Source organism: Anolis carolinensis, chromosome X (assembly GCF_035594765.1).
Source record: "Anolis carolinensis isolate JA03-04 chromosome X, rAnoCar3.1.pri, whole genome shotgun sequence".
Taxonomy (NCBI): domain Eukaryota; kingdom Metazoa; phylum Chordata; class Lepidosauria; order Squamata; family Dactyloidae; genus Anolis; species Anolis carolinensis.
The window spans coordinates 6,424,154-6,434,841 of NC_085847.1; the positions used below are offsets into that span (position 1 = coordinate 6,424,154).

At 49.6% G+C, this 10,688-nt stretch overlaps 1 protein-coding gene across 1 annotated transcript; it reads left to right on the top strand.

The window, feature by feature from the left end:
* Window positions 1–946: 946 nt before the first annotated feature.
* prodh (proline dehydrogenase 1) lies at window positions 947–10,224 on the top strand. The gene is made up of 14 exons (XM_003226814.4): window positions 947–1,299; window positions 1,758–1,966; window positions 5,250–5,284; window positions 5,373–5,516; window positions 5,838–5,902; window positions 6,613–6,729; window positions 7,309–7,388; window positions 7,676–7,757; window positions 8,327–8,419; window positions 8,545–8,691; window positions 8,800–8,975; window positions 9,079–9,177; window positions 9,304–9,392; window positions 9,698–10,224. The coding sequence occupies exons 1-14, from the start codon at window positions 970–972 to the stop codon at window positions 9,889–9,891; spliced, it is 1,860 nt and encodes a 619-aa protein (XP_003226862.2). The 5' UTR covers window positions 947–969; the 3' UTR covers window positions 9,892–10,224.
* The last annotated feature ends 464 nt before the right edge of the window (window positions 10,225–10,688 follow it).

Consider the following 10,688-nt stretch of genomic DNA (forward strand, 5'->3'; position numbering starts at 1 on the left):
GCATAATTAATAGTATTATATTGTTTTAGTAGTAGTAGCATAATTAATAGTATTATATTGTATTATTGGTAGTAGTATAATTAATATTATTATATTGTGTTATTGGTAGTAGCATAATTACTATTATATTGTTTTAGTAGTAGTAGCATAATTACTATTATTATATTGTATTAGTAGTAGCATAATTAATATTATTATATTGTATTATGGGTAGTAGCATAAGTAATATTATTATATTGTATTAGTAGTAGTAGCATAATATTATTATAATGTATTATTGGTAGTAGCATAATTAATATTATTATATTGTATTATGTGTGGTAGCATAAGTAATATTATTATATTGTATTATTGGTAGTAGCATAAATAATATTATATTGTATTAGTAGTAGTAGCATAATATTATTATAATGTACTATTAGTAGTAGCATAAGTAATATTATTATAATGTACTATTAATAGTAGCATAAGTAATATTATTATATTGTATTAGTAGTAGTAGCATAATATTATTATAATGTACTATTAGTAGTAGCATAAGTAATATTATTATATTGTACTATTAATAGTAGCATAAGTAATATTATTATATTGTACTATTAGTAGTAGCATAATTAATATCACAATACTATTACTAAAATTATATACATATACAATATGTTTTATTGTTGTATATTAGATTGTGTGGCCTCTTGAATGGCCTGGGCTCCTTGGGGGGGGGGGGGGTCCCGCTGGGCGGTTGGGCTGCGCTCCGGCCCAAGCCTTGGGGATGCTCTGGCGCGCCTTTTCTAAAGCCTCCGGCGGTGGGCGTGGGCAGGGCGAATGGCAGTTGGTTCTGCCAGTGAGGCTGGGCCCAAGGGGAGGTGTGTCTGGGCTGGGCCAATCAGCGCCGCGTGGGCGGAGGGGGGCGTGCCCGGCGCCCCTTGAAACCGGCCCCAGCGGGCTGCCCGGCTCTTTACCGTTGGGAGCATGGCGAGCTGCGGGCGGGGCTCTGCCGTGGCGGCGGCGGCGGCGGTGCTGTGGCGGAGGGCGGCTCTGCGGCGGGGCGGGCGATGGGCTTCGACGGCCGCCGCCGCCCCGGAGCCCAGCCCGGACCCGCCCTCGGCGGCGAGCCCCGTGGCGGCCCCCGAGAGCGAAGCCCGGCTCCGCCCGCCGCCGCCCCCGCTCCCCCCGCCGCCGCCCGTCGACTTCGAAGACGCCCGAGAGGCCTTCCGGAGCAAAAGCAGCGCCGAGCTGGCCCGCGGCCTCCTCGTCTTGGGCCTCTGCTCCTTCGGGCCCTTGGTCGAGAACGCCAGCCAGGTGAGGCAGGCCCTCCGGCAGGGAGGCAGGGAGGCAGGGAGGGGTCGTTCCCCGGGGCTTGAGCCGTCCCAACCCAACTCCGCCGCTCGCCACTGTAGACTGGGCCCACGTCAACCGCCAGGCAGGCATGCCACGGCACCCTGGGATTTGTAGATTTCCCCCATGCCAGGAGATCCTGGGAGTTGCAGTTTGACAAGGGCCGGGGAGGGGTCTCCCCAATGCTGCCGCTCCTGGGATCCCTTGTCTGGTGAGGCCCCGGCTCTCGGGGAGTGAACAAACCAAAAGGCACACCAGGACCTTAGCGAATTACAACTCCCAGGAGTCATGGAATCCTAGAGTGGGAAGAGAGCTCAGGGGCCATCCAGTCAATATGATGATAACATACAAACTCTGTGTCTTGTCATCCAATGATGTGATGTGATTCGACTACAATGGGGCTTCCTGCTCCTTCTCCTTAGCTGATGCAGCTGAGCCAGCGCCTCCTGGGCCGGGACCTCTTTGAGAAGCTGATGAAGATGACCTTCTACGGGCAGTTTGTGGCCGGCGAGGACCAGGAGGCCATCCGCCCGCTCATCCGGCACAACCGGGCCTTTGGCGTGGGCTCCGTCCTGGACTACAGCGTGGAGGAGGACCTCACCCCCAAGGAGGCCGAGGAGAAGGAGCTCGAGTGAGTGGCCCCCAAATGCCCAGGCCTGCCTTGGTTAGACCCCAAATGGATTCTGGGAACAGAAGTCCCCGGTGCCCAGGATTTGCAAGCCACTGGCTCTTTTTGAGACCAGCCCTCCACTATCCATCCCAAGGCCTCTCTTGAAAAGCTTCCACCGTTGGACAGCTCTTCCCGTCAGGAAGTTCTTCCTGATGTTCAGGTGGAATCTCCTCTCCCGTCATCTCAAACTCTGCCCCTAAGGGTTTCCGCCTCCAGAAGACTTCCTTAGTTGGGGATTCTGGGCACCGGAGGAGCAAAGCTTGACTGCTTGACGTCCAAACGCAGCCATTTTCGCCCCAAAATTGGTTGTACTAACATGGTGGTTTCCAAACGGTGTCCCTCACGCATTTGGCTGGGGATTCTGGGAGCTGAAGTTCCCCAGCACTCAAAGTTTGAGAGTTGTGGGCTCGAGATCCCAAAGCCTCCAGTTTGAGAAGCCAAGGGGGGCACCTGGCCGATGCTGGCTGGCTGACGAGCATCAAAGGTGCCCGTCGGTGCCGCTCTCCGCACCTTGGCCATGCTGCACGCCTTTGGCAGGGAGCATGATCTGGGCGAGGAGGAGGCGGCTTGTGGCTTGTTATGTAATCCCTTACCAGGAATTGAGTTTCTGCAAGAGCCGAGCCCTTCTGTTTCCCTCCAGAAGAACTTGTGATGAACGGAATGAGGCCGGAGAGGGGTGTTACCTCATCGCCTTCTTGGCTCCGAGCAAGTTAAGACCGCTTCCTAGGACCGGTTTGGGGACTGTTTTGCCCAGACGGGTCAATGACCGGGAGAATGTTTTGGATGCTCATCCGAAATGCCAAAGCGCTGAGCTCACCCCTTGCCCTGTCGTGACCTTTCCTGGGCGTTGGCTTATCGGTCGGAAGGCTTGGCGGGGCAAGGCATCCCCTGGCCAACTTCCTCAGGGCCTCTTTGGGTGCCTAACAAAACAAGAGAGGGGTTTACTGGAGGATTTTAGACTCGCTCTTATAATGAGACATATCCTAAGGATATAGGAAAGCGAGACAAGTGTCTGGAGAAAATCCAGTTTAGGATTCTGAGGGCAAACAGTGAAATGCCCCAGTTGGAGTGTTGTCTTTCCAGATTTGGCCAGGACTAGATAGAAGCTGGGTTTCTAAGCCTCCAGCCTCCTCTAGAGCCTTTCTCTCCTCCAAAACACTTAAGTTTCACGTGTTTTTCGGGGAGGAAAGCCACGTCATTCTTTCCGCCTTCAGGAAACAAGAAGTGAGAGCCCCAAGCTGGTTGCAGAAGTCCTAGGAGTGCACAGCAAAGGGCGTAGCTTGGTAGGAGTAAATAACGGCACCATGGGACTTTCCAGGGTTGCGCAGAAGGCAGAAAAGTTGCCATGAGTCTACATTGAAGGACACAATGCATGGAGGCAGGGGTAGTTGTTGCAGTTGTGTGTCTCCACCAGCCAGCTCTGCTTTACGCTGACTCTCTCCTAGGCTTGTTTCTGGCCTGATGAATTCCACAGCCCTGTTGCCGAGAGAGAGTGACTTGCCCAGGATCACCCAGGGCAGTTCCAAGACTGACCAAGAAGAAATCCGAACCCATAGCCTATCCAGGGCACTATGTTATACTTTCGTCTTGGTTGAGTACAATTTGAAAGGCGAATGACCAATCCCAGAGTTTTCAAGGGACGGCAAGTGCCTTGCCCTTAATATCAACCCGCTTGGTTGCCTGGGCTCTTAGATTTTCTTTGCTCCTCCGTCCCAGGATGGAGCTCCCTTGCCGTACGTCACGGGGTGGATTATTCTTTGCTGGGTACACAATGTGCGCCCTCCGTCTTGCCAAAAAAAGGAAAGGGTGAGAAGAGACGCCCCGCGGCCCCATTGGATGGCGGCACCGCTGCCCCTTCGGCTCTTGTGCAAGCGGGACGGGAGCCAAAAGCCCTGGCCTCGGCCCAAGAGGGGCCTTATCAGAGCGGCAGCCGCTGCCATGGTTTCCTGCCTTCCTCACCCAGGGCTTGGGCAAACTCTTTGGCCAGGTTGCTGAAAAATGCATGCCGATGAATTATAGTTATCGTATACATTTATAGTAAATTTTATCTCAGGCACCAATCCCCAAAGTAACTCTCAACCTCTTAAAACAACGCAATTGAAACACCCAGTTTTGCCCCTTCTTCTCACCCAGGTAAACAAACACGAGCACTCATGTCCCAGGGCACAAGACGTCCTTGCTAGCACAGAACCATTCTCATGTTACCAATTCCCCTCCAGTGTCCTCTTACTGGCATCCAAGGAACCTCATATGAAGCCACGGTGATGGTGCAGCTGCTTGCCTTTATACCTAGCGGGAGGTCTAGTTTTCCTTGGGTGAGCTGAACCCCCCTCTTGAGCTCCTTAACGTTGGCAGCATCCCCAGAACGGCCTTTTCAAAAATGCTATGCTGCCGTCTCCTGCCCTCTTCTGGAAATGCAGGGTGCTTGGACTGTATTCAGAGCTTTGAATCTTGTGGCCGGCTCTTTTAAAGTTCGGACTACAACCTGGAGCGGATGGGATTGCTGCACTGGCTTTTGCCTGAGACAGTTGGGTAAACTGCCATTAGAGTAGAGCAAATGCAATGGTTTGGTGCCACGCCGAGATACATATTGTACGTTTTGCATCCCCAAAGTTTTGAAGTAATTTTTGATTTAAAATATGGCATATATATATATATATACACACACTAGAGTCTCACTTATCCAAGCCTCACTTATCCAAGTTTCTGGATAATCCAAGCCATTTTTGTAGTCAATATTTTCAATATATCGTGATATTTTGGTGCTAAATTTGTAAATACAGTAATTACAACATAACATTATTGCGTATTGGACTACTTTTTCTGTCAAATTTGTTGTATAACATGAAATTTTGGTGCTTCATTTGTAAAATCATAACCTAATTTGATGTTTAATAGGCTTTTCCTTAATCCCTCCAAGATATTCGCTTATCCAACATTCTGCCGGCCCGGTTAGCTTGGATAAGTGAGACTCTACTGTGTATGTGTGTGTGTGTGTGTGTATATATATATATATATATATATAAAAGTTAATATTATATATAGATATAATAGTTTTTTCCAAGGGAAATACACACTCAAAAAAGAAACCTCCAAGATTTCTGAACTCCTGGGAATTTTTTCAGCACCTCCAACTTGAGACAACATACCGAAAGAAAGATGTGGAACTCCCTGCTACTTGATGTTGCTCCAGATTGACTGAACTGAAGGGACTAAGGCTTGTTTTTTCCCTCTTTCTTTTCAGCTCCTGTACCTCTGCGTTTGAGAAGGAAACTGGCAGTAAGTATCCATGCCCCTCATCCTGCTGTGTATTTGTGTGTTTTTGTGTCACTTTTCTCTCACCTCTGGCCTTTTCTGTCATTTCCAGAGCAGCGGGAGAAGCGCTACAGCGTCCACCGCAAGTTTGGCGACCGGCGGGACGGCGTCATCAGCGCCCGCACCTACTTCTACGCCGACGAAGGCAAATGCGACCGGCACATGGACACCTTCTTGAAGTGCGTTGAGGCTTCAGGTAGGCCAGAGTTTTAGACTGGGTTTTGAAAGCACGGCGTGCGACCAATTGGCAGCAAAAATGTGCTTTAACCTTTATTGTTGTCAATATGAAATGGTACCTCCACCCCCTGGGGTCTTCCGTAAGTGAGTTTGCCAGTCTTGGAGATTGCCAGTCGGGATGGGCTTACTTTACATTTCAACTTGACCTCCCTTTGGTTGGGACAGTACAACAGCCATGCTTTCCATTGGTATCATCCTGGCCTCCTTGTGCTTGACTCATTGCTGGGATTTGCAGGTTTCAAGGTACAAGGATGATAAACACATGGTCTGTTCTCTGCAGGTGGCAGCTCAGATGATGGCTTCTCTGCCATTAAGCTGACAGCACTGGGAAGGCCTCAGTTCCTGGTGAGTTGGGATCTGTTGTACATGTGTTGTGTGATATCTTCCACTTCCATTCAACAGACTATTTACATAAGGATTGTTCCAAACATTCCCACCATCATGTCTCCAATTTTGTTCAAATTTTAGCTGTAATAATAATAACAACTTTATTTTTATATCCCGCTCCCATCTCCCCAGAGGGGACTCGGGGCGGCTCACATGGGGGACAAGCCCAGTTCCAAAACACAATAAAATACAGCATAATTAAACCAATGTAAAACAGGTAAAATAGTACAAACATACAAACCAGCATAAAACATCAACATAAAACATTAGAACATTAGAGTCTGAACATAATCTACAAACTGTAAGATAAAATTCAGCAGACTCTACAAGAGGGAATTCAGCACCAGTCAGATGTTTAACTAAGTCTCCTAAAATGTGAGGTTGCTGATCTAGATCCCCTTATCTGAAGGGTGGTCAGTTAGCTTGCACATGACATTTAATAAAAGGCCAATTTTGGGGTCTAATAAAATTGAAACTAAATGTATTAGAATGCAAAAGATAACAAAGAAGATGGAAAAAAATACTTAAAGTAAATTTAGTTACGTTATTCATTAATGAGAGTACTAGGTAACCTTTTCTTGAATGGCAGAAGGGGGTTGGATTGGATGGCCTTTAGGAGTCCCTTCCAACTCTGTGAATGGATGAATTGTCTCCCTCCCTTTCTCCAGCTGCAGTTCTCCGAGGTGCTGGTGAAATGGCGACGCTTCTTCCACCAGCTGGCAGCTGAACAGGGCAAAGTGGGCCTGGCAGCCCTGGAGACCAAGCTGGAGGTGGAGAAGCTCCAGGTGAGTCTTGGCACCCTCTGCTCCGATTGGCACCCTCTGCTTGGCACCCTCTGCTGGATGGCCTCCGATTGTGACTCCATTGTATGGCAAAGCTAGATTCTTCCATTGCCAGGCAGTGGCTGGTGGACTCCATGTCAACGGGCTCATAAAATCCACTAACTGTCCAAGGAGCTCTCCGGGGTGCTGAACTGTCCAAGGAGCTCTCCAAGGTGCTGAACTGTAGCCCAAAAACACTTTCCGCTCCATAGATGACTCCTTGAAACCAGGCTTCACCATCCCCAATAGCTGGTGCCTAATAGGAGACCTCAAAGGGGACATTCGAAAGGATGGGGCCACCCCAAGACCATCTTTGCTCTCCTCAACCCACCCCCTGGTTATCATAGAACTAGTTTCATTCCTGGAAGCCTCTCGAAGGAGCTGTTCTCCATGGGGCCCATCTGAGAATGTCTGGATTGCACCTCCCGTCGTTCCTCACCACTGGCAGAATGGGGGCTGTCCTTGGGGCCTATCAATGACAGGATGGGACATACAACTTGACTATTCTTGGATTCAGACTGGGTTTTCTCCTTTCCTCGACAGGAGGCACTGGCCAAGCTGGGCATTGCCACCCGGGCAGAGAGCCAGCATTGGTTCACGGGCGAGAAACTGGGAGGATCTGGGTAGGTATTAGGCCTGTGCAATTTTTTTAATCCCCAAAATTCAGATGTTTGAAACATCTGGGGATTGATGCCCTGCTTATATTGTGCATTGTATATAAAATTCAAGTAGAGCTACCAGGCCGGATAGTTTCATATCGCTACTAAAGTTTTAGTCTGAGCTTTCAAGGCCCAGTCCAGGGTGCCAAACCTCTTCGATAGTATAGGAATGGGAGAAGTAGACTTTGGTGGATCTCTGCTGGAATCAGTCCCAGATTTATTGTCCGTACTTGCTTTTCTCCCGACCCCAGGACGGTGGATTTGCTGGACTGGAACAGCTTGATTGACACCCGGACGGAGATCTCCAAACTTTTGCTCATCCCCAACATAAAGGTAAATAGTAGACTTGTAGGGTGTGTATTGTGGTTGCAGAGAAGGATCCCAGCCTCTTATCTTGGTTTCCCAGGCCGGGGGTTTGCCAGAGCCGTGCCCTTGCTAGAGCCGTGAAGCCATCTTATAATCTCTTGGGTGGAGGAACTCTTAACTTTCTAGCCGGTGTGTGTTTTAATCTAGGTCTTACATTGTTGTGAGCCTTCAAGGTGAATTGGTTGTGTTATTTTTTTGAGGCTGAGAGTGTGACTCACCAAAGATTGCCCTGGCTGAGTGGAGATTCGAACCCTGGCATCTAGAGTCCTAGTCCAATGCCCAAGCCGTTACGCTGGTGACATTATTATTGTACCAGGATAGTTTACACACGGCAAGAAAATAATAAAGTGTATAAACGATAGTGAGTTTCAAACAGATTTCAAAGCTCTGTGCAGCAATATTTTGGATACGTATTTCAGGCCTAAAGGTCTTGATAAACAGCTTAAGTTTTGAGGTTTGGGGCCAGGCGGGCCTCCCAGGGGAGGGCATTTTTGATAGTCCACCTCTCAACTTCTGTCTCTGTTCCCATCACACAGACAGGGCAGCTGGAGCCTTTGCTCTCTCACTTCACTGAAGAAGAAGAGAAGCAGATGAAGCGCATGCTGCAGCGCATGGATGTCCTGGCCAAGGTGAGGACTGCGCTGAAGGGTCTCAATTGTCCTTGCATTTCTGTCTTGTTCTGTAACTCGTCTTGAGTTTCCATTCTTGGGGGAAAGACAGACCTAAATAAAATGGTTACTCCATTGACTTTCAGCAAGCGGTTAAGATGGGCGTGAGGCTGATGGTGGACGCTGAGCAGACTTACTTCCAGCCGGCAATCAGCCGTCTAACCCTGGAAATGCAGCGCAAATTCAACCAAGAGAAGCCGTCCATCTTCAACACCTACCAGTGCTACCTGAAGGTGGGTTGACGTCGGCAGGAGTGGCATGAGAATGATAGCACTCAATCGCATTGCGTAGTTGTTTGGTTTCAGTACCACCCCATTCAAGCTCTTTTTTGCCCCGTGTAGGATGCCTACGACAACGTGACGGTGGACGTGGAGCTCTCCCGGCGGGAAGGTTGGCACTTTGGGGCCAAGTTGGTGAGAGGGGCCTACATGGAGCAGGAACGGCGCCGGGCGGCCGACGTGGGCTACGAGGACCCCATTAATGCCACCTATGAGGAGACCAGCAAGATGTACCACAGGTGGGCCTCTGATAGATACGTAATATCTAGAAGGGGAGCTTGGCAAAGCCACAGGAAAGGGCACTTCGGATTAACCCCTCCTTTGTCTCCCTTCTCTTTTAAGATGCCTGGACTACATCTTGGAGGAGATCCGGCACAACCGGAAGGCCAATGTGATGGTGGCCTCCCATAACAAAGACACCGTCAAGTTCACCCTTCGCAGGTATAGGGGCATGGCCAACCTCCACCCCTTGGTGCCCAGGCTGGCAAAGGGCGCTGGGGTAGGACTCTGGGGCCTTATTTCGGAAAGACCATGATCCCAATGAGCACGTTTGTGTCTCTTCTGCAGGATGGCCGACCTGGGCATCCATCCCTCAGAGAACAAGATCTACTTTGGGCAACTCCTGGGCATGTGCGACCAGATCACCTTCCCTCTTGGTAAGCGGGCCCTGAAGTGAGCATTACAAGGAGGGGAGGTGGGTATTTCAATCCAGTGGTGCCTCCAGTTGTGTAATCCAATGGTCAGCATCTCCTGGAAGTTGGGTTTGGCCACCAAAGCAGCCCCAAAGATCCCATGGGCTGTGTTTTGCTCAAGCGTGGAGGTAGGATTGGGTCTGCAGAATCCAAAACAGCCCGTAGGTTGTGTGCCAGCTGTGCTTTCCCTGACTCTGCCTCAACGTCTCTTGCCCATCTCAGCCCTATTGACTTTGAAGCGAGTTTCCTCAACATCTCCTTCCTTCCAGGTCAAGCCGGCTTCCCGGTGTACAAATACGTTCCCTACGGGCCAGTCCACGAAGTCCTGCCCTACCTGTCCAGGCGCGCCCAGGAGAACCAAGGCTTCATGGCCCGAGCGCAAGAAGAGCGGGCCCTCCTTTGGGTCGAGCTGAAGCGGCGGCTCTTCTCCGGCAGCCTCCTCTCGGCCCCCAGCCCCCCTTAAGCCCCACACTCCAGCCGCCGCTTTCCGGACCTCCACCACAACACCTCCAAGAGACCAGAGGCAAAGGACGCAAGTCTTGTAGGCCTCGGTGCCACAAATAGGACCGCTCGCCTTTCCGGACCTCGGCGCTTTGCGATGCCGGGGATTTTGACTCGGTCGCTGTGGCCCAATGTCCCCAGTAACATGCCTTGGATCCCATCGCCTTTCCATCCGTCCATGCCCCGCTTTCTACCTAGTTTGTGTATTTTGGAGACATCTTTGCTGCCAGGACCCTTGCGGTCGGTCAGCCTCAAGCAGGGAAGATGACTCCTGGAAATAAAAAAAATGATCCGACTCTTAAGTCTGCATTTGTTGCCTAACAGTGTCGTGAGTTATAGTTTCCTCGAGCCAAGGACTCTCTGAGGTTGCTCTTTGCTTTCTTCTGGAACAGCCATCTTCCAAAGCCCGTTTTGCCCAGAAAATGGTTTTGGTTTTGCCCAAAGTGCACCTGAAAGACCTCCCATCTCCTCTCCAAAGGGTCTCGGTCTGTTGGCCTCCCCTTTTGAGGATGAGAAAACTTGTAAGCTATCCAAGAAAGGAAGTTTTCTATGCCCGGCAGATGGCGCTGGGAAATTAGCGGGTTTTAATTCGGAAAGAATTCTGTGATTTGGAAACTCCTTTCTGAGAGTGGCATTTGTCTTCCTTGCCGGAAACCGGCTCAAAATGCATCATTTCTCCAACATGAGCATTTGAATGGCATCAATATCCATGCTGCCTGGGGAAAAGAATAATGGTAATAATAAGGAATAAATAGTAAT

What these genes read in the sequence shown, in the direction of transcription:
- prodh (XM_003226814.4), top strand. Translation starts at nt 970, where the DNA reads ATGGCGAGCTGCGGGCGGGGCTCTGCCGTGGCGGCGGCGGCGGCGGTG. An exon ending in TGGGAAGGCCTCAGTTCCTG is followed by an intron (nt 5,903 to 6,612) that starts GTGAGTTGGGAT and finishes CCCTTTCTCCAG; the next exon opens with CTGCAGTTCTCCGAGGTGCT. An exon ending in ACCAGCAAGATGTACCACAG is followed by an intron (nt 8,976 to 9,078) that starts GTGGGCCTCTGA and finishes TTCTCTTTTAAG; the next exon opens with ATGCCTGGACTACATCTTGG.